The following is a 23840-nucleotide window of genomic DNA, read 5'->3' as shown; positions in this document are numbered from 1 at the left end:
TCTTTGGATGGTTTTACACTGTGCATGTGGGCGGCACAGTGACTCAGTGTGTAGCACTGTCGACTCACAGCAAGAAGGTCCTGGGTTTGATCCCCAGGTGGGGCAGTCCGGGTCCTTTCTGCATGGAGTTTGCATGTTCTCCCCGTGTCCACGTGGTTTTCCTCCGGGTGCTCCAGTTTCCTCCCACAGTCCAAAGATGTGCAAGTGAGGTGAATTGGAGATGCAAAATTGTCCATGACTGTTCGATATAACCTTGTTTGAACTGATGAATCTTGTGTAACGAGACGTATGCTTTTTGTCCCTTTGGGGATTCCTCAATCAGTGGAAAAGTGTGCTTCTCTACACACGTGATCATCTCTGTGTAGTCTGTGCTGCGCATCAAAAGGACAAGCCAATAAAGTTTTATGCTCCCCAATAGTTTGCCTATGTATAGTTGATTTCTTACTTTATAAACTCAGCAAACTCTTAAGACATTTTCATTTTTGTCTGATTTTCAGTTGAAATATTAAAGCTGTGAATCCACTATAGAAGATTATTACAAATACAGAAATGCATTTTCTATTTACATCAGGCTTTTGTAAAAATTAAACATATTGTAACACTGCTCTTGTTAATGAGCAGCTCTTCTTAAAGCCCGAGGGCCACCCTCTCAATGTACAACCCCGTCTCTGTTCCCCACAGAGCTGTAATGATGAAACCTAATGGAGAAAAACAGGGGCAGCATAAAATCTGGCCTGTCGAGTCTATTTCTTTCATACTGTGCACCTCATCAAGCCTGTATCTGTCATCTAATCATTACATATCACCCCACCACCACCTTCTCGACACCGCAGAGACACGGCACAGATGAGATTCTCCTGTGGTTTGATTATTATAATAAATTGAAGAGATGAATACATAAACATCATCAGTGTGATGAATATTAGACATAAGCAGTAGTGAATGTTCTCTGTGTTATGTTATTTGTGGTTTGTGTGTGTGTATGTATATAAGTGCTTGAATCAGTTATAGCAGGTCTCCATTTTCTCCATTAAAAGATGTGCAAGTGAGGTGAATTGGAGATGCAAAATTGTCCATGACTGTTCGATATAACCTTGTTTGAACTGATGAATCTTGTGTAACGAGACGTATGCTTTTTGTCCCTTTGGGGATTCCTCAATCAGTGGAAAAGTGTGCTTCTCTACACACGTGATCATCTCTGTGTAGTCTGTGCTGCGCATCAAAAGGACAAGCCAATAAAGTTTTATGCTCCCCAATAGTTTGCCTATGTATAGTTGATTTCTTACTTTATAAACTCAGCAAACTCTTAAGAGGTTATACTAGCAATCGGTTAGACAAAATGTCCAAGATGTCGAAGTGTAAAGCAGCTAAAAAGACGACTCAGGAAAACTCCCAACAATTCTGTGTACGCAGAGTGTTGGGGGCTTTAAGTCAAAACATGGACGAGTACTTTTGTCTTTTAACCGATAAGGTAGGCTGTGCTAGCCGCTCAGGTGGTGCTCAGTATTGAATCTCAGCTCTGCCATCCGGCTGGGCTGGGCGGCTATATGAGCAACGTTTGGCTGTTGTTCATACAGGGTTAGGGAGCCGGATAGGGACTCCTCATAACTGATGCAGTTACGACCTCTGCTGGCTGGTGAATGGCGTCTGCACAGAGTAGAGGAATAATGCTCATCAGGGTGTGGCTCTCCAGGCACAGGGCTGATTCGCATATGGACTGATGCAGGTGAAAAAATGCATTTGGCTACTGCTCACGTATTGGAGGGAACGTGAGTCGGTTCGCTCTCCTCAATCAGGGGCAGGGGTCAGCACAGTAGGGAGGAAGCATAACGCACTTGGGTAAAAATTGGACGCGCTAAAAATCGGGAGACAAAGGGAGAAAAAAAGATAGGCTGTGCTGTGTATTAAATCTTCCATTTATTGTCTTTCAATCTGAAAAACAAGGTCGGTGAAATTAAGCACGTTTCCCAGTGAATTTAGTTGGGCCCTAAACATATCATATAAAGACTTGGGCAGCAGACGTTCCTGTAGTGCATGAGTAAGTTGATCGTACATTTCGTGCTGTCCTCAATTTACCTCTTTCTTGTTGTCAAGGCGACAAAACAGTCTGGCTTATTTAATACACACGGTTACATGATTTACGAGTTTTCCGTAAGTTTAAGCATTATTTTGTTTGCAGAACGTAAATGTTTGTGTGCCGTTTCTGTAGTTTGGCTTTGTCTTAGTGCATTTTGTCTCTCGGTCTGTGTACGGTAGCAAATATTTACCTTTTATTTTTTTGGAATCTCCTATAACCTGGAGCTAAACAAATATATGTGCAGGCACTCTATACGGCCAAAAGTATGTGGACATCGCTTCTAATTATTCAGGTCAGGTGTTGCAGTCAGACCGATTGCAAGGGCAGTTGTAACCTAGTGGTTAAGTTACTGGACTAGTAATCTAAAGATTCAAGCCCTGATCTCTGCCAGGCTGCCACTGTTGGGCCCTTGAGCAAGACCCTTGACCCATCAGTTGCTCAGACAATATACTGTCACATGCTGTTCTGTCCTTTCTTTTGCGTCTATGATTGGATGCCATTTTTCCAGGCCACTTTGTTAACGTTAGATCGCTGGCATCACAAAGCCGGATTTGAAAAGGATGTTTCATGCTACGTGATGTTTCAGACTACAGTGTTTACTCTATCATTATGTGCATGAAAGGGTGTGTCAGTGTGTGTAAAAGCTTCATTTCTATTGGAAAGTTTTGATCTTTGCTAGGATGGGCCCTAATGAAAGTATTTGCTGGGTTTGTGTCTATATAGCCAGTAGTAAGATTTCATTAACTATATACTAGGTACACTTGACACTCTTGGTAAAGATGCACACAGTAAGTCATGAATAATGTGTTTACATGTCATAAACACAAAATAACAAGTGGAAGAATGCCTTTGTAGACCTGTGTACAGTACAATTTTGTCTTTGCATATCCCAGCTTGTTTGGAGGCTGGGGTCCGAGCGAGGAGGCACCAACAGTGGCAGCATGGCACCAACAGAGCCGTTATTCAAAGCTCTACCCACTAGGCTACCACTGTCCCTAACTGTCCCTTTAGAACACTATGTAACTAAAGCACGTTCCCATTTATTGTTTAGGAACTAGGCAGCCATTCATAGCTTTGTTTTCAGTAGGCAACACATTTTGAAAGTTCAAAACAATCAGAACCGGTTGTATTTTGCCCCCACATACAGTGAGAATTATGGTACCTATGGTAAAATTTCTCCTAACCCGAGTCGTGTTTTTAGCTGCTTTAGACTCATCTAAATGTCTTGGACATTTTGACTAACCGATTACTAACTGAATTGCTGTAGGATTGCTAGGACCGCCTCATAGTGCAAATTAACCAGTAAACATGAGACACTTGAATGCTACACGAATAAAACATTAAATCGCTAAACACAAAGCTTGAATTTAAAATTTCACAGCAATTTGCATATTACATGGAAAAGGCTCATTTCTTGATCTGTGATGTGGTTTTTACAGCTATGAATTAGGTAGGACCTTATACATACAGGTTTTTTCTTTTGTCTAACCACAAACAAAAGTGATCCAGGTTTGCTAGGTGCAATTGTAACTTTAGGAACCAAATCCTCCGTTCACTATGGTATGGTGGAAGAGCTGTGATCTTTTGGGGTCGTTTCTTATTCTAAAACCCTGGAATTTTTTAACGATAAATGACATCATGGACTCTAAAGTACCAGGTACCAGGAGATTTTGATAAAAAATCTGACAAAATCTGTGAAACTGGGACCAGGTTGTATTTTCCATTATGAACATTAAACTCTGACCCTGCTGCCTGGATGCTGCAGCAAAAATTTGGATTCATCAAGCCAGGCAATGCTTGTTGGCTGACGGCGTGTGGCCAGTGTCACTTGATGTGTAACCTGTGATGTTTTTCTGCCATCTCGGTGCCCTCTAACACATAAACAAACAAATCTTAGCTGTGGTCCCTCGCCATTTTCATTTTTGTCTGATTTTCAGTTGAAATATTAAAGCTGTGAATCCACTATAGAAGATTATTACAAATACAGAAATGCATTTTCTATTTACATCAGGCTTTTGTAAAAATTAAACATATTGTAACACTGCTCTTGTTCCTGAGCAGCTCTTCTTAAAGCCCGAGGGCCACCCTCTCAATGTACAACCACGTCTCTGTTCCCCACAGAGCTGTAATGATGAAACCTAATGGAGAAAAACAGGGGCAGCATAAAATCTGGCCTGTCGAGTCTATTTCTTTCATACTGTGCACCTCATCAAGCCTGTATCTGTCATCTAATCATTACATATCACCCCACCACCACCTTCTCGACACCGCAGAGACACGGCACAGATGAGATTCTCCTGTGGTTTGATTATTATAATAAATTGAAGAGATGAATACATAAACATCATCAGTGTGATGAATATTAGACATAAGCAGTAGTAAATGTTCTCTGTGTTATGTCATTTGTGGTTTGTGTGTGTGTATGTATATAAGTGCTTGAATCAGTTATAGCAGGTCTCCATTTTCTCCATTTAAAGGTAATGATTCTTACTGTGATTCGGTGGAGTCCTAAATCTTTAGCTATGTTTTCTCATCTTTCTAATTTTCTTAGAGGCACAGCATCTGACTGGTTAACCTGGTTGATTAGGCAATTCCAATTTATATATAAATATAAATATATATATATATATATATATATATAAATTGGAATTGCCTAATCAACCAGGTTAACCAGTCAGATGCTGTGCCTCTAACGTTTGTTCTGACAAATGATTGCCTTTAAGCTTAGTCATAATGTGTGTGTGTATGTGTGTGTATATGCAGAACATCAATACCCTGATAGACAGAAAGCTTTTCTGCTTGAATGCTTTGTTAATTACTTAATCAAGCCACCATAATTGAGCTCTGCACTGAGTGAAGAGAATCTCGAGCAGAACATTATTGCCTTTAGGTAAAGGTGTGTGTGTGTGTGTGTGTGTGAAGACACTGGGTTTGTGTGTGTTTTAAAAGTTCTGATAGTGTTTGTCTCTTCATCTCTCTGTGTGATACCTCCATGTGTGTAATGAAGCGTGAAACATCAGAGATTTTCAGCCGGGTTTCAGGCGGGTTTCAGCTTCACTGGGTTTATTTTCTCTCCCTTCTGGTTTAATATCAGCCTTGTAGTCATGTGACCAAAAGAAGAAGTGTCAGGGATCCACATCAGCAGTAGAAGCTGGGAAATAAAATTAGTTCAATATTTTTATTTCATTTTACATGGATGTTTAACCACAGATTTATCCCGGTCAGGGTGGCAGTGGGTCCAGTTTACCCGGAATCACTTTGTGCAATACAGTAACACACCCCGAACAGGAAGCAGATCCATAGCGGGACCTCGGCCATCCCACCCTTTTCTCAGATGTAGCCAATCGTGTCTGTATGTATGTAGTAACAGACCAGCCGGCCAATATAACAGCTAGGTATTCGAACCCTGGAGCCCAGCGTTAGTGGGATCATTTGTTTAAGTGTGGGTTTGGGTGCTAATTTACCTACAAAATCTGAGAAACAAAAATCACAAATCAGAATTCGATCGAGAATTAGGTGCGGTTTGTACTTTACATAATCCTTTATGTGTTAAGTGAGGACGATTTCCAGGTTAAAGCAGGGACAAGTAAGGACTTGAAAAATGACTTTTCAAAACAAGCAATTATTTCCTGGTCTTCATTATTGTTATCTTACACAGTCTGTACAAACAAGTGTGTGTGCGCTTGTGTCTGTGTTTTGTGCATTTCTGTGTGTCTGTATGTATATGATTTTGTTTTGTGTGTGCATGTGTGAGTGTGTTTGTAATCTCTGAGTGTATGTGTGTGTTTGTGTGTTTTGTGGGCTTGTGTGTGTGCATGTGTCTGTGTGTGTAAACATGTTTTGTGTGTGTAAGAGAGAGTGTTTGGTGTGCCTTTGTGTGTTTCTGTGTGTCTGTATGTGTGTGCTTGTTTTGTGTGTGTATGTTTAAGTGTGAGTGTGTGTGTGAGAGAGAGAGAGAGTCTGTGTGTGCATGTGTGTGTGATTGTGTCTGTGTGCTTTTGGTGTTTGTGTGTGTGTCTGTGTGAAAGTGTTTTGTGTGTCTGTATGCTTGTGTTTGTGTATGTGTGTATGGGTAGGTGTGTGTAAGTTTGTGTCTGTGTTTTGTGTGTCTGTATATGGTTTTGTTGTGTGTGTGTGTGTGTGTGTGTGATTGTGTATGTGTGCTTTTGGTGTTTGTGTGTCTGTGTGAAAGTGTTTTGTGTGTCTGTGTATGCTTGTGTTTGTGTACAGTGCCTTGCAAAAGTATTCAGCCCCCTTGAACTTTTCAACCTTTTGCCACATTTTAGGCTTCAAACATAACGATATGAAATTGTAATTTTTTGTGAAGAATCAACAACAAGTGGGACACAATCGTGAAGTGGAACGAAATTTATTGGATATTTTAAACTTTTTTTAGAAATAAAAAACTGAAAAGTGGGGCGTGCAATATTATTCAGCCCCCTTGCGTTAATACTTTGTAGCGCCACCTTTTGCTGCGATTACAGCTGCAAGTCGCTTGGGGTATGTCTCTATCAGTTTTGCACATCGAGAGACAGACATTTTTGCCCATTCTTCCTTGCAAAACAGCTCGAGCTCAGTGAGGTTGGATGGAGAGCGTTTGTGAACAGCAGTTTTCAGCTCTTTCCACAGATTCTCGATGGGATTCAGGTCTGGACTTTAACTTGGCCATTCTAACACCTGGATACGTTTATTTGTGAACCATTCCATTGTAGATTTTGCTTTATGTTTTGGATCATTGTCTTGTTGGAAGATAAATCTCCGTCCCAGTCTCAGGTCTTTTGCAGACTGCAACAGGTTTTCTTCCAGAATGGTCCTGTATTTGGCTCCATCCATCTTCCCATCAATTTTAACCATCTTCCCTGTCCCTGCTGAAGAAAAGCAGGCCCAAACCATGATGCTGCCACCTACATGTTTGACAGTGGGGATGGTGTGTTCAGGGTGATGAGCTGTGTTGCTTTTACGCCAAACATAACGTTTTGCATTGTGGCCAAAAAGTTCGATTTTGGTTTCATCTGACCAGAGCACCTTCTTCCACATGTTTGGTGTGTCTCCCAGGTGACTTTTTATAGATATCTTTGAGAAATGGCTTTCTTCTTGCCACTCTTCCATAAAGGCCAGATTTGTGCAGTGTACGACTGATTGTGTCCTATGGACAGAGTCTCCCACCTCAGCTGTAGATCTCTGCAGTTCATTCAGAGTGATCATGGGCCTCTTGGCTGCATCTCTGATCAGTCTTCTCCTTGTTTGAGCTGAAAGTTTAGAGGGATGGCCGGGTCTTGGTAGATTTGCAGTGGTCTGATACTCCTTCCATTTCAATATGATCGCTTGCACAGTGCTCCTTGAGATGTTTAAAGCTTGGGAAATCTTTTTGTATCCAAATCCGGCTTTAAACTTCTCCACAACAGTATCTCGGACCTGCCTGGTGTGTTCCTTGGTCTTCATGATGCTCTCTGCGCTTTAAACAGAACTCTGAGACTGTCACAGAGCAGGTGCATTTATACGGAGACTTGATTACACACAGGTGGATTCTATTTATCACCATCAGTCATTTATGTCAACATTGGATCATTCAGAGATCCTCACTGAACTTCTGGAGTGAGTTTGCTGCACTGAAAGTAAAGGGGCTGAATAATATTGCACGCCCCACTTTTTAGTTTTTTATTTCTAAAAAAAGTTTAAAATATCCAATAAATTTCGTTCCACTTCACGATTGTGTCTCACTTGTTGTTGATTCTTCACAAAAAATTACAATTTCATATCGTTATGTTTGAAGCCTGAAATGTGGCAAAAGGTTGAAAAGTTCAAGGGGGCTGAATACTTTTGCAAGGCACTGTATGTGTGTATGAGTAGGTGTGTGTAAGTTTGTGTCTGTGTGTCTGTATGTATATGATTTTGTTGTGTGTGTGTGTGTGTGCGCGCGCATGTGTGTGTGATTGTGTCTGTGTGCTTTTGGTGTTTGTGTGTGTGTCTGTGTGAAAGTGTTTTGTGTGTCTGTGTATGCTTGTGTTTGTGTATGTGTGTATGAGTAGGTGTGTGTAAGTTTGTGTCTGTGTTTTGTGTGTCTGTATATGGTTTTGTTGTGTGTGTGTGTGTGTGATTGTGTCTGTGTGCTTTTGGTGTTTGTGTGTGTGTCTGTGTGAAAGTGTTTTGTGTGTCTGTGTATGCTTGTGTTTGTGTATGTGTGTATGAGTAGGTGTGTGTAAGTTTGTGTCTGTTTTGTGTGTCTGTATATGGTTTTGTTGTGTGTGTGTGTGTGTGTGTGATTGTGTCTGTGTGCTTTTGGTGTTTGTGTGTCTGTGTGAAAGTGTTTTGTGTGTCTGTGTATGCTTGTGTTTGTGTATGTGTGTATGAGTAGGTGTGTGTAAGTTTGTGTCTGTGTCTGTATGTATATGATTTTGTTGTGTGTGTGTGTGCATGTGTGTGTGATTGTGTCTGTGTGCTTTTGGTGTTTGTGTGTGTGTCTGTGTGAAAGTGTTTTGTGTGTCTGTGTATGCTTGTGTTTGTGTATGTGTGTATGAGTAGGTGTGTGTAAGTTTGTGTCTGTGTCTGTATGTATATGATTTTGTTGTGTGTGTGTGATTGTGTCTGTGTGCTTTTGGTGTTTGTGTGTGTGTGTGTGTGTGAAAGTGTTTGTGTGTCTGTATGCTTGTGTTTGTGTATGTGTGTATGAGTAGGTGTGTGTAAGTTTGTGTCTGTGTGTCTGTATGTATATGATTTTGTTGTGTGTGTGTGTGTGTGTGTGTGTGATTGTGTCTGTGTGCTTTTGGTGTTTGTGTGTGTGTGTGTGTGAAAGTGTTTTGTGTGTCTGTATGCTTGTGTTTGTGTATGTGTGTATGAGTAGGTGTGTGTAAGTTTGTGTCTGTGTTTTGTGTGTCTGTATATGGTTTTGTTGTGTGTGTGATTGTGTCTGTGTGCTTTTGGTGTTTGTGTGTGTGTCTGTGTGTGAGTGTTTTGTGTTGTATATGTGTTTGTATGTTTGAGTGTGTGTGTTTTTGTGTCTGTATGTGTATGCTTGTGTGTATGTGTGTTTGTATGTTTGTGTGTGTGTGTGTGTGTTTGTATGTTTGAGTGTGTTTACATGCTGAGGCTTATACCAGACAGTTGTACTTGGGAACTCTGTCTCTCAGTTCCTGGAAAAAAATGATGTCATCACTCTGATGCAGCAGCTGATTGGTTGGTGGTTAAGGGAAACCCCTGCTCTGATTGGCTGGAGTGTGATTGTGCCAGTTACATGTTTTTTTTGTTTGTTTTTTACTTAGTATTTTTCACTTCCTTTGTATTTTTTAAGATGTAAAAGAGGCAGATGCTTTTCATCTTGCTTTTAAAAAGAAACTGTTAAATTATGGCAGCATTCGATTCAAACAGCTCACTGGTTAAATGATTTCATCATTATTCTCTCTCTCTCTCTCTCTCTCTCTCTCTCTCTCTCTCTCTCTCTCTCTCTCTCTCTCTCTCTCATATCAGATGTTTGTGGTTGAGAAAGCAGACAGCGGGGGTTGTTCCCGCCACGAGTTCTCCATCACTGGATCCACCTATGCTCCCGAGGGTCAAGTGTACGTTTACAAACATTCATTTAATGCACTTGCACATGAGTGAACATAGTTTTAAATACTCAGAAATGACTGTATGAACTACACATGGATCGTTTAAATTCTGTTTAATAAAGCAATAAGCCACGAGAGGCCGTGCGATACTGTGATTTTAGCACGGGGAATGACGTTTTTAAAACTTCTTTCCCGTGCTAAAATCATAGCAGTAACGCACGGTCTCGAGTGGCTTATTGCTTTTATAAAACGGCGGTCAACATAAAATATAATCAATACAACAATGTTTAATTCATAAATGTATTTATTGTGTATAAACTTACAATAAAGCATTCTTCCGCGACGCAAGGTAGTTCGATTAACAGTGTTGCTAGGCAACATGAGGGCGAAAATAACATTAACTTTTTCTTTTCAGTGGCGTATTAATACGGAATGATGTGAGGCGGTCGTAGGTGTGCGTTTATCTGGGATTTTACAACGGCTTCGAACGCGGCTCAGCCAATCAGATTTTAGGACCGGAACTATCCGTTTTATAATTTTAATTTTTCAATGTATACCTGTATGGAAGGTAAGCCAGAATGGACTGGGGTACCAAAAACAGAAAACCAAATTGCCAAGTTTAGTCTTAGTGGCCAGTTAATTAAAAATAAATGAAACCAATTTCATAGGGAACTACTAATTCTCAGTCTGAATTAGACAGACAGTCATTGCCTTTCATTAACTGATGGCAAGCTTATAATATACACTAAAATATTAGGACCACCCCCCAAAAATGTACATGGCAATGCATATTTTATGAGAATTGTGCATGTGACAGTCAGGGATATATTACATTTCAGGTTGATCATTATGGTCAGACGACTGGGTTGAAGTATCTCCAAAACAACAAAGGGCGGCTCAGTGGGTAGCACTGTCACCTCTGTGTGGAGTTTGCATGTTCTCCCCGTGTCTGCATGGGTTTCCTCCGAGAGCTCCGGTTTCCTCCCACAGTCCAAAGATGTGCAAGTGAGGTGAACTGGAGATACAAAACTGTCCATGACTGTGTTTGACATTAAACTTGAACTAATGAATCTTGTGTAACCAGTAACTACCTGTCCTGTCATAAATGTAACCACAGTGTGTAAAACATGATGTTAAAATCCTAATAAAATAAATAAACAAATCTTCAAAACAACAAGGGGTGGCAACACACGGCTGTGGTGAGTTTATACTGACAGTGGTCCGAGGAGGGACAAGCCATAAACTGCCAGCAGGTTGTTGGGTAGCCAAGATTGATCAATTCCAGAGGACATGGAGGCTATGGTGTCTGCAAACTTCACGCTGAAAGGACCCTGGTCACCTAGCTGAAAAAAATAAAGTGATTAAAACAAAAAACACAAATTGTTCACTAGTACTGTTGTGAGTTTTGATGAGCTGTGTTTTCTGTGTTTTTAGGCTAAGAAATAATCAGCCTGTGAATTGTGGAGATTTTGATGGCCTTGTGGAACTAGCCACTATCTGCTCCATGTGTAATGACTCCTCGCTGGACTACAATGAGGTCAGTTCTGTGTGTTTGTGCGTACATCTTATTTTGGAATCATTCTTATGAGCAGTATGTCAAAGCTCAGTCTGATATTTGCTTTGCTCATATAAAGGGAGGAGAAATACAGAGAGTGTAGTGCGGTCCTCCAGTGCGGTCCTCTGAACCTCTGTACGGTTTGTGTGCTATCCTTGTTCGGCCAACATGGGCGTCCAGCAACCAACAAAGGTCGCCACAGTGCACAGGGAATTGAGTATATCCAATCTGGGACAGAACAGAAGTGAAAATAATGATCTGTAAATTAAACATGGCCAAGTGAGTCCATCCCACATAGTGATGGTGTAAATATGTGAAGATTTCTCCCACTCACAAACTCCCACTCTACTGAGCGTCAGCCCCCGGACGCCGCACTTATCTTTCTGCTCAGCTTGTTTTTCTCCCCTCCTTGTAATCACCATGGTACCAACATGACCATCCTTCACAGCGCCGTGTGTGTTCTGTACGAAGGAAACCATAGACACTGTGGTTTATGCCAACTCGCGGTTGCTTCAGCCAAGTCATGCCAACTTGTTAAATCTTTATAATTATGTAAATATGATCAAAAGTAGGTGTATAGCTCTCATTAAACCCATTACTGACAGGTGTGTAAAATCATATATTAAGGATAATCTAGGGCAGATGGAATGATTTGTCATATAAACAAACACTTTGTGCCGCACTGAATGCTGGGATTGCCTTCACCACTATAGAGGCATTGGATGCTCCTTCATTATTCAGTCAGTTTATAGTTTTGAATTACGGCACCTCAGTAAGCAGCATTTTAAGGTATCTGAGAATTCCAACAGCCTTCTTCTCAGGAGCGTGTAGGATGATGTAAAATGCGTCTATGTAGAGAGCTCACTAGGTGTTCAGACAGCCCTGACCTGATACCTACAGACTGAATTGTAGCATAGATTGTGAGGCAGGCGTCCAACATCAGTGTCTGGTTATGAACTTGACTTTGGTGGCAGACCCTTGAAATGTCTTGCACCCTAGGAGACAATGTTTTTTGCTTCTGTGTTTGCACACTGTCGCCTCACAGCAAGAAGGTCCTGGGTCCGATCCCCAGGTGGGGGCGGTCCGGGTCCTTTCTGTGTGATGTTTTCATGTTCTCCCCGTGTCCGCGTGGGTTTCCTCCGGGTGCTCCGGTTTCCTCCCACAGTCCAAAGACATGCAAGTGAGGTGAATTGGAGATACAAAATTGTCCATGACTGTGTTCAATATAAACTCGTGAAGTGATGAATCTTGTGTAATGAGTAATTACCGTTCCTGTCATGAATGTAACCAAAGTGTAAAACATGACGTTAAAATCCTAATAAACAAACAAACAAACTGTGTTTGCAAATTGGCCTTTTTTGAAAGGGGCTGGGGGTTACATTGAAACCCATGGTGGATAATGTATGCTAGTTTTAAACACGTCTCATGATGTGTTTTCCAGTCTAAAGGTGTGTACGAGAAGGTGGGAGAAGCTACAGAAACAGCGCTCACCACTCTGGTTGAGAAGATGAACGTCTTCAAGACCAACGTGTCCAGCCTGAGCAAAGTCGAACGAGCAGGAGCATGCAACATGGTAAGAACCGAGAGAGACTGGGCAGGAAATTCAAACCAATAAAATGTGCAGTGAAATAGTGAAGAATTGCAGATAGAATACAAGTAACGCTGGTTACACAGCCGATTCTGCCTCAGGAAAACAGCCGAGCACATTCCTGAGGAGGAGTAAATGACCAGCAGCTCTGTCCATTTTCCACTAACCCCACCAAACTAAGGTCGAGTAAATTCCTGTTCATCTCAAAAAAGAAACAAGAAACGTCAAGAAAGAAGCCTGGAGCGCCACCGGCTCCCTAGAGCAATGCTAAATATTTAGACAAGATGTTGAGTTTAGTTTAATTCAGCACAGATCACTGTCAGGACTGAGTGGATTTCTCTCACACTACTGTTAAATGAGAAGCTCTTTTACTGCAGAGATTAATGTACTGATGTTAAAAGCAGAATTAAGCAGGCTACAAAAGGTCAGAATGAATTAGCTTAGCAGTGGTGTTAAAGTGAGGAATAAAGTCTCCTGATTTAGTTTATATCAGGTCTTATTTAGACTTTTATTAGGTCGCCACCGCTGACTTTCAGAACTACTGGTACCAAGATGCTGGTACAAAGGTGTTAGGCGTGTTTGCCACCTAGTGGTGAAAAAACACGAGGTTTGCTTTGTAACATCAAATCTTTCGATGTAACATAAATCGTTTTCCTATTAGAACATGTAGTCCACACCAGCTTCATGAGACACAATCCATCACTGTCAGAATTCAGCCCTTCAATTAACATTTATTCATGTTTAATTCATGATTATGGTTTGTTATGAGACCTGTAGCTGCAGGGCAAAGTTCTGTATGGTTGTTATAATGTCAGTGTTAGGAACCAGTATACACAAATTGCCAAGCTTACATAAACAGTAGAAATACACTGTTTTATTAAAAATTTAATAATAATACTTGTATTAATAATAATAATAATAATGATGATAATAATAATGATAATAATAATAATATTAATAATAATAATTACCTATAATATAATGGAAAGAATTCATTGTAAATATTAGTAATAATAATAGCAATAGTAATAAAATCGATAATAATAAAGTAATAATAGTAATATTAATTATAATGGCAGTAATAATATCAGAAATAATAAGGTAATGATTGTATTATTAATAATAATAGCAATAGTAATAAAATCATAATAAATAAAAGTAAAGTAAAAATAGCAATATTAATAATAATAATAATAATAATAGTAATACTAAGGATAACAATTAAAGTAATTATAGTTATATTAATAACAATATTAATAGTAATAGTGGTAATAATAACAATAATAAAAGTAGTAATAATAATAAGTATTATTATTATAGTCATATTAACAACACCAAAAAAAAAAATAGTAGTAGTAATAATAATTAATGATAGTAATAATACAAATAACAATAACAGTAGAAATATACTAATCAATAATAATGACTAAAATAATTATTAAAGTAATAACACTAGTCAATAATAATAAACAGAAATATTAGGTAGTTTATATACTTATATATTTAAATATAATTTGGGATTGATTTTAGTGCATTTTTGCATAATGCTTATTATTGTTACACACTGAGAATGTGATTTCAGTCTGTTATTATTATTATTATTATTATTATTATTATCCTACATTCATGTCTGAATTATTTACAGTTTAATGTTGAAATGAAGCAGAAAACTAAGAGTGTCAGGTTTTAATATAAATAGCTGTCACAAATGGCTAAGCAATGAGCAGCAGGTCAGGTGCGCTGCGTTATCACAGTAAGAGATGCGTCCTGTGTGTTTAGTTTGATATTGAAGTCAGCAGCATCACTTTGCTTGTCATGTCTAGACCCTGGAGGACTGTAAAAGCCAAACAGGTTTAAGGAGGCTGCTGCAGCGTGGCATTGAGCCTGTCAGTGCCAGCTTTTCATCTCTGTACCCGCGTGCTAAAAGCACCTGGGTTTGACAGGTGGCCACAAACAAGCCCGTCTGTCGCCTCCCCCCCCCCCCCCCCCCCCCCGGAGACCGACTGAGGATGATGGCAGCCTCATTACTCACAATGTTTACCCACACTCACGATACTGTTCTTTTAACGTTCCACTCTTTTAACTTCCTCAGGTTATCAGGCAGCTGATGAAGAAGGAGTTCACCCTGGAGTTTTCTCGTGACAGGAAGTCCATGTCTGTGTACTGCACACCTATCAAGACCGGCTCCCAGAGCAGAATGTTTGTTAAGGTAAAGCCCCAATCAGGCTTCAGCTCCTCAGTACACCAGCTGTACCTCTACACTGTCGCAACTTCGTGTGTAGGGTCTACGGTCATCAGCAGTTTTAATCTGAATGCTGGTTTATTCCGTACTTTTATATATTAATGGCATGAGCATAAATCTTAGCAGCAGTGAATCTACCAGTTAGAGAGCAAAAAAATCAATTTGCAGTCCAAAACTTTGTCTGAAAGAGAAACCCTGACTCATTTCTGTTGTAAAGGGTTTGACTAGGCCACTCTGGTGGCATCACAGTCTTAATACGCTAGCCCACTAACTTTGCTGGTGCTCATCAACCCCAACTGGCAGTGCCTGAGGCCTTCTGTTTCAACATCTATCTCTTTCGACAGACTCCAAAAGTTTGTGAAAAGCTTTTCAATAAAAGTGAGCTGTTATAGCATAAAAGGAAGGGGTCAAGCTCATATACAGGGGTTGGACAAAATAACTGAAACACCAGTCATTTTAGTGTGGGAGGTTTCATGGCTAAATTGGACCAGTCTGGTGGCCAATCTTCATTAATTGCACATTGCACCAGTAAGAGCAGAGTGTGAAGGTTCAATTAGCAGGGTAAGAGCACAGTTTTGCTCAAAATATTGCAATGCACACAGCATTATGGGTGACATACCAGAGTTCAAAAGAGGACAAATTGTTGGTGCACGTCTTGCTGGCGCATCTGTGACCAAGACAGCAAGTCTTTGTGATGTATCAAGAGCCACGGTATCCAGGGTAATGTCAGCATACCACCAAGAAGGACAAACCACATCCAACAGGATTAACTGTGGACGCAAGAGGAAGCTGTCTGAAAGGGATGTTCGGGTGCTAACCCAGATTGTATCCAAAAAACATAAAACCACGGCTGCCCAAATCACGGCAGAATTAAATGTGCACCTCAACTCTCCTGTTTCCACCAGAACTGTCCGTCGGGAGCTCCACAGGGTCAATATACACGGCCGGGCTGCCATAGCCAAACCTTTGGTCACTCGTGCCAATGCCAAACGTCGGTTTCAATGGTGCAAGGAGCGCAAATCTTGGGCTGGGGACAATGTGAAACATGTATTGTTCTCTGATGAGTCCACCTTTACTGTTTTCCCCACATCCGGGAGAGTTACGGTGTGGAGAAGCCCCAAAGAAGCGTACCACCCAGACTGTTGCATGCCCAGAGTGAAGCATGGGGGTGGATCAGTGATGGTTTGGGCTGCCATATCATGGCATTCCCTTGGCCCAATACTTGTGCTAGATGGGCGCGTCACTGCCAAGGACTACCGAACCATTCTGGAGGACCATGTGCATCCAATGGCGGTGCCGTGTATCAGGATGACAATGCACCAATACACACAGCAAGACTGGTGAAAGATTGGTTTGATAAACATGAAAGTGAAGTTGAACATCTCCCATGGCCTGCACAGTCACCAGATCTAAATATTATTGAGCCACTTTGGGGTGTTTTGGAGAAGCGAGTCAGGAAACGTTTTCCTCCACCAGCATCACGTAGTGACCTGGCCACTATCCTGCAAGAAGAATGGCTTAAAATCCCTCTGACCACTGTGCAGGACTTGTATATGTCATTTCCAAGACGAATTGACGCTGTATTGGCCGCAAAAGGAGGCCCTACACCATACTAATAAATTATTGTGGTCTAAAACCAGGTGTTTCAGTTATTTTGTCCAACCCCTGTAAATGCCTATGGCTTTGCAATAGGGTGTCCAGCCAGACAGCAGCATAGTCAGGTGTCCACATACTCTTGGCCGTATTGTGTGTATTGTATTTAATTGTTGTATGTAATTCATTTAAGAGCTTTTTTTCCCCTGTCTTTTTAACTCGATCAGGGCGCCCCAGAGAGCGTAATTGAGCGGTGCACACATGTGCGAGTGGGCACATCGAAGGTGGCTCTGACTGCGTCCATGAAAGAAGAGCTGATGGGGACGATCAGAGAGTGGGGCATGGGCAAGGACACATTGCGCTGCCTGGCACTGGCCACAAGGGACTCACCACCCCGCAAGGAGGACATGGACTTGGAGAACTCAACCAAGTTCTCAAATTATGAGGTTAGAGAAGTGTGTGTTTGTGTGTGCATATAAGCACTGACCTTAACAAGTGATTTTTTAATTAAGTATAATTAATTATGAATTTATATAAGTATAATTAAAAGCATGTTTATATTTTTAACAAAGTATTTTTTATTCTATGTACAAAATTACCTTAACAAGAGACTTATTTCTGAACTCTTGTGTGTGTGTGTGTGTGTGTGTGTGTGTGTCCGTGTGTGTAGTCGGAACTCACCTTTGTTGGATGCGTGGGCATGCTGGACCCACCAAGGAAGGAGGTGATCGACTCTGTGAAGCTGTGCGGTGTCGCGGGCATCCGCGTCATCATGATCACCGGAGATAACAAGGGTACGGCCGTGGCCATCTGCAGGCGCATTGGGATCTTCGGTGAGAACGAGGACGTAGAAGGCAGGGCTTACACAGGCCGGGAGTTCGACGACCTTTCGCCCGACCGCCAACGAGAGGCTGTGAAGAATGCCCGCTGTTTCGCTCGTGTTGAGCCTTCACACAAGTCCAAGATCGTGGCTTATCTGCAGTCCTTTGATGAGATCACAGCCATGGTGAGTGCCAGAGAGAGTCTAAATTCCTCCTGTACGGTCGGTGTTGCTGACAATGGATTGAACCCATAGTTGAAAACGAAGTGTGTGACTTAATCTTAAGATTTAATAACCAATAATTCATAACCAATAATGCACCTTTCAATCCTCTCCATTTTCTGTCAGACTGGTGATGGTGTGAATGATGCCCCTGCCCTGAAGAAGGCAGAAATTGGGATCGCCATGGGCTCCGGTACAGCCGTGGCCAAGTCCGCCTCAGAAATGGTGCTGTCCGACGACAACTTCTCCACCATCGTGGCTGCAGTTGAAGAGGGCCGAGCCATCTATAACAACATGAAGCAGTTCATCCGCTACCTCATCTCCTCCAACGTGGGCGAGGTTGTCTGGTATGTCTTGCCAGATGCATTCAAGTTGTATTGGGTTAATGATCAAAGGGATTGGACACTACATGATCAGTCGATTCAGGCTGTTCTTTAAAAATAGATGTGTGAACTTTATACAAAACTTTATACAAAGTTGAAGCTAGATACACTCGCCCTTACACACAGTCCATTCAAAATAAAAATAGTGCTATTAAATTACATGTATGACTCTTATTACATTTATTTATGTCTGATTACCACTGACTTCATGCAGGCCGGTTGCTGTACAATACCCAGGTGTGGGCTATACTGTTCACAAATAAATTGAAAGGTTGATTGCCTTGAAGTGGGGAGCCCAACTGCTTCCTAATTCAGTGCATATAAAGTATTTATATGCGTTTCTTTATATGTAAATATTTATTCATGTAATTTCTATTTTTATCCTGCAGTATCTTCCTGACTGCAATCTTGGGTCTTCCCGAGGCTCTTATCCCAGTGCAGCTTCTGTGGGTGAACCTGGTGACAGACGGCCTGCCTGCCACAGCACTGGGCTTTAACCCCCCAGACCTGGACATCATGATCAAGCCCCCTCGCAACCCCAAAGAGGCGCTCATCTCCGGCTGGCTCTTCTTCAGATACCTTGCCATTGGCGGTAAGCTTTCATGCTGTGGATTATCAATCAGCTAAGTTCTTGGATCCATGTGGGTTTTCTTCTACCTTCCAGATACATGCCAGTACATGAGTTGGCTACTTCTGAAGCTGTAAATGATTTAAGGATTGCAGGACACTGCTTAGTAAAGTGGACGAGTAAATGGAGAAGGAGTTGCATGAAATATGTAGTGCAGTTACAAGGTTTTTGAATTGTCATGAATGTCTCATTGCTCATTGTTAGTTTTGTTTGTTTAGGGTATGTGGGACTGGGAACAGTGAGTGCTGCCACCTGGTGGTACGTGTATGATGATGAAGGTCCACATCTCACGTTTCACCAGCTGGTAAGTAAAAAAAAAAACATCAATGATGTAAAAATGAATAATTTAAATAATGTCACTTCTGTCACTCACTGCTGTTCTTGTGTTCCGTTTGTTTGTGTACAGCGTCATTTCATGCAGTGTACTGAAGAAAACCCCATGTTTGAGGGCATCAGCTGTGAGGTGTTTGAGTCTCGCTACCCCACCACCATGGCCCTGTCTGTGCTCGTCACTGTAGAGATGTTCAACGCACTCAACAGGTACCATCAGTATCATTCTATTAAATACACTCTATACAAGTATGTGGACACCCCTTCTATTTATTGAATTTAAGCCAGATCTATTGCTAACAAGTGTATTAGAATTACAAATATTACAATATTGTATACTACAAACTTTGTGGCAACAGTTCTAGCATGACGGTGCCCCTGTGTACAAACTGAGGTCCATACAGACATGAAGAGTTTGATTTAAAGGAACTCCAGTGGCCTCAATCATATTAAACATCTTAAGAATAAACTGAAATGTATATTAATCTCTTGACTGAATAGGCACAGATTCCCACAGACACAGTTGAGGCCAATATTGCTGCATAGGTATTGGAGTAAAATATCCAACAAGCTTACAGTCAGGTGTTCACATACTTTGGGCCATATAGCAATAATTGACATTTTTATTAGGCGACACAACAGACTGCTGTGTGTGTAATAATGTTTGTGTAATGCTGTCTTCTTTCAGTCTCTCAGAGAACCAGTCTCTGCTCAGAATGCCTCCTTGGGTAAACATCTGGCTTATGGGAGCCATTATCCTCTCCTTGTCTCTACATTTCCTCATCCTGTATGTGGAGCCCCTACCGGTATGTGTACTGCACATGAGCATTTATTATTGTTATATTGGTATTTAACAGATTATCACAGGCTGGTCTGCTACAGTCGATACAAGACAGAAGGCGTTGGAGAAATCTGACCCATCTGTGCATTGTTATTCAAAATTTGTGTTTATGAATATTTGGGTGGCATGGTGGCTCGATTCCGAGGTGGAACGGTTCAGGTTTATCAGAGATATAAAATTACCCTAGGTATAAGTCTGTGAGGGTGTTTGTGGATTGGCCCAGTGAATTGGACCCACTGCGACCCTGAATATGATAAAACAGATGATGTATGAATGATTAAAGATTTGATGAATGAATAAACATATGATACATAAGTTAAACCACAACTACAGTTGTTGTCTAATTCATTGGCATTATATTTAGACTCAATTTAGACTATTAACGTGATTTTTAACCATCATCCCCATTTCTCAGCTGATCTTTCAGGTGATCCCGCTCAACTGTTCCCAGTGGATGGTCGTCATCAAGATCTCGTTCCCTGTCATCCTCCTGGATGAGGCACTCAAGTACTTGTCCCGACACCATTTAGAAGGTACTGGACTCTGAGCTACTGAATACTTCTCCTTCTGTTTGAGATAAAGAAACACTCCTGCATTATTGCATCCTTATGTGTATGTTTACATTTTCTGCATTTAGCAGATGCTTTAAGAAGCGTACTGTATTCTAAGTACTGTAAGAAGACAGTATACTGTCTAAGCAATTAATGATTAAGGGCCTTGCTCAAGGGCCCAACATTGACAACCTGGCAGTGGTGGGGCTTGAACCAGTGACCTTTTGATTACTTGTCCAGTACTTTTACCACTAGGCTACAGCAGCATTAATTTTGATTGATGTATATTTGCACACCTCAACTAATTCTTGAGCTCTGGTTTTTCAGAGCACCCACTGCCATATAAAATATCACCGGGATAGTGGTAGCCTGGTGGATTACCAACTAGAAGGTTGTGGGTTTGAATCTCGGCTTTGTATATACAGGTCCTTCTCAAAAAATTAGCATATTGTGATAAAGTTCATTATTTTCCATAATGTAATGATAAAAATTAAACTTTCATATATTTTAGATTCATTGCACACCAACTGAAATATTTCAGGTCTTTTATTGTTTTAATACTGATGATTTTGGCATACAACTCATGAAAACCCAAAATTCCTATCTCAAAAAATTAGCATATCATGAAAAGGTTCTCTAAACGAGCTATTAACCTAATCATCTGAATCAACGAATTAACTCTAAACACCTGCAAAAGATTCCTGAGGCTTTTAAAAACTCCCAGCCTGGTTCATTACTCAAAACTGCAATCATGGGTAAGACTGCCGACCTGACTGCTGTCCAGAAGGCCATCATTGACACCCTCAAGCAAGAGGGTAAGACACAGAAAGAAATTTCTGAACGAATAGGCTGTTCCCAGAGTGCTGTATCAAGGCACCTCAGTGGGAAGTCTGTGGGAAGGAAAAAGTGTGGCAGAAAACGCTGCACAACGAGAAGAGGTGACCGGACCCTGAGGAAGATTGTGGAGAAGGGCCGATTCCAGACCTTGGGGGACCTGCGGAAGCAGTGGACTGAGTCTGGAGTAGAAACATCCAGAGCCACCGTGCACAGGCGTGTGCAGGAAATGGGCTACAGGTGCCGCATTCCCCAGGTCAAGCCACTTTTGAACCAGAAACAGCAGCACTGGACTGTTGCTCAGTGGTCCAAAGTACTGTTTTCGGATTAAAGCAAATTTTGCATGTCATTCGGAAATCAAGGTGCCAGAGTCTGGAGGAAGACTGGGGAGAAGGAAATGCCAAAATGCCTGAAGTCCAGTGTCAAGTACCCACAGTCAGTGATGGTCTGGGGTGCCATGTCAGCTGCTGGTGTTGGTCCACTGTGTTTTATCAAGGGCAGGGTCAATGCAGCTAGCTATCAGGAGATTTTGGAGCACTTCATGCTTCCATCTGCTGAAAAGCTTTATGGAGATGAAGATTTAATTTTTCAGCACGACCTGGCACCTGCTCACAGTGCCAAAACCACTGGTGAATGGTTTACTGACCATGGTATTACTGTGCTCAATTGGCCTGCCAACTCTCCTGACCTGAACCCCATAGAGAATCTGTGGGATATTGTGAAGAGAAAGTTGAGAGACACAAGACCCAACACTCTGGATGAGCTTAAGGCCGCTATCGAAGCATCCTGGGCCTCCATAACACCTCAGCAGTGCCACAGGCTGATTGCCTCCATGCCACGCCGCATTGAAGCAGTCATTTCTGCAAAAGGATTCCCGACCAAGTATTGAGTGCATAACTGAACATAATTATTTGAAGGTTGACTTTTTTTGTATTAAAAACACTTTTCTTTTATTGGTCGGATGAAATATGCTAATTTTTTGAGATAGGAATTTTGGGTTTTCATGAGATATATGCCAAAATCATCAGTATTAAAACAATAAAAGACCTGAAATATTTCAGTTGGTGTGCAATGAATCTAAAATATATGAAAGTTTAATTTTTATCATTACATTATGGAAAATAATGAACTTTATCACAATATGCTAATTTTTTGAGAAGGACCTGTATATATATGATAAATAAAGGCATTCCATTGATTCCAATTGATCTCTTGACTGAATGGGTACAAATTACCACAAACACGGTTGAGTCCAATATTGCTGCATAGGTAGTGCCAGCTTCTTATTAATGCCAGTGGTTTTGGAGTTAAACATCCAACAAGATGACAGTCAGGTGTCTGAATACTTTTGGCCATGTAACATTAATTAAAATTTTTATTAGGAGACACAACAGACTGCTGTGTGTGTGTGTGTGTGAATTTCATTGTACTGTACACATGTATATGTATATATGACAAATAAAGGCCATCCATCATTATCCTTATCCATTTTAATGATATGCTTTGAACTTAAAAACAGTTAGAGGAAGGCCCTTTCCTGCATGACTGTCCACAAAGATATATCCATTACGATATGGCATAAGTTCTGTATGGAGAAAAGTCAGCGGCCTTGTACAAAGCTCTGACCTTAACCAATTAATCAAACCTTAATCAAATATCTGTCTGTCTGTCTGTGCTTCTTCCTCAGGTGAAGAGGAGGCGAGGTATATGAAGAGTCGGCAGCTGAAATTCTAAGACAGCGCCTTCCAAAACACACACACACAACACACTTCCACTCTTCATTTTCAATTCCAGGCACCACTCACACACTGTTTCTTCAGATCTTCATGCCCAGCCACCACTAGAAACAAGACAAGCTGGGGGTTTTTTTTCCTCTTGTGTGTGTGTGTGTGTGTGTGTGTGTGTGTGTGTGTGTGTGTGTGTGTGTGTATGTGTGTATGTGTGTATGTGTGTGAGTTCATTAGGGACTTTAGCTGCTTCCTTTTGTGGCTTCATGGCTTCCACTCATTTGCTGTAGATACTAGTGCAATAACTAGAGCACAGAAAACTGAATAAGCTCAAGGTGGGGTTTTCACGTCTGAATAACAGAAGGACGTTTCATTTCATCCTGAGTCCTGAATCCCTGAGTCCACATGTGAGTCTGAGTGAGCGAGGACACCCCCCCCCCCCCCCCCCCCATGTCATGTGATCATCTTTAGCTAATCATTTTCAGCTTTATTTTTAATACAGAGTTTATACAGAATGTATAAAAGACTGCAGTGAATGTCATGATGTTTACATAGAAGGTACATTTCCACCAAGGCTCTGAAACCTGATTGGTCCTTAACAAGCAGACCTGTAGTGTTCCAGAACTCTCAAATCTAAATGGATCTTCTAATCTACAGCTAACAGAACTAAAGGGTTCTGTCACTTTAAAAAAAAGGCTTTAAGCTTTTAGACACCCCCCCCAAACAAAGAACTTAAGAGCACAATTCTGCAAATCAAGCATCTGTCCTAAACTACACGCCACTAAATATATTCCCAAAATCCTTTTACACGTTACAAGGCTTTTGCTTGTATTTATGTTAGCATAAAGAAAAAGCTTCTGTATTTTTTCTTAAAGGGAACTGCACAGGTTCTGGTTTCATCCCAT

General features: G+C 41.1%; 1 protein-coding gene across 1 annotated transcript in view; it reads left to right on the top strand.

Annotated features, from left to right (window-relative positions):
• Positions 1–23709, top strand: part of atp2a3 (ATPase sarcoplasmic/endoplasmic reticulum Ca2+ transporting 3) — a 71607-nt gene extending 47898 nt beyond the window's left edge. The window contains exons 9-21 of the mRNA XM_062989114.1: positions 9542–9630; positions 11056–11158; positions 12618–12749; positions 14857–14973; positions 16827–17045; positions 17270–17605; positions 17768–17988; positions 18414–18616; positions 18871–18956; positions 19059–19192; positions 19671–19788; positions 20239–20356; positions 22896–23709. Of these exons, the coding sequence (XP_062845184.1) occupies positions 9542–9630; positions 11056–11158; positions 12618–12749; positions 14857–14973; positions 16827–17045; positions 17270–17605; positions 17768–17988; positions 18414–18616; positions 18871–18956; positions 19059–19192; positions 19671–19788; positions 20239–20356; positions 22896–22942 (1923 nt within the window). The 3' untranslated portion in view covers positions 22943–23709. The remainder of the gene's footprint in view (positions 1–9541; positions 9631–11055; positions 11159–12617; positions 12750–14856; positions 14974–16826; positions 17046–17269; positions 17606–17767; positions 17989–18413; positions 18617–18870; positions 18957–19058; positions 19193–19670; positions 19789–20238; positions 20357–22895) is intronic.
• The last annotated feature ends 131 nt before the right edge of the window (positions 23710–23840 follow it).

The sequence above is a fragment of the Trichomycterus rosablanca genome, chromosome 26 (assembly GCF_030014385.1).
Source record: "Trichomycterus rosablanca isolate fTriRos1 chromosome 26, fTriRos1.hap1, whole genome shotgun sequence".
NCBI classification, from domain to species: Eukaryota; Metazoa; Chordata; class Actinopteri; order Siluriformes; family Trichomycteridae; genus Trichomycterus; species Trichomycterus rosablanca.
The sequence above is the reverse complement of the archived record's forward strand: the minus strand, read 5'-3'. Positions and strand labels throughout refer to the sequence as shown.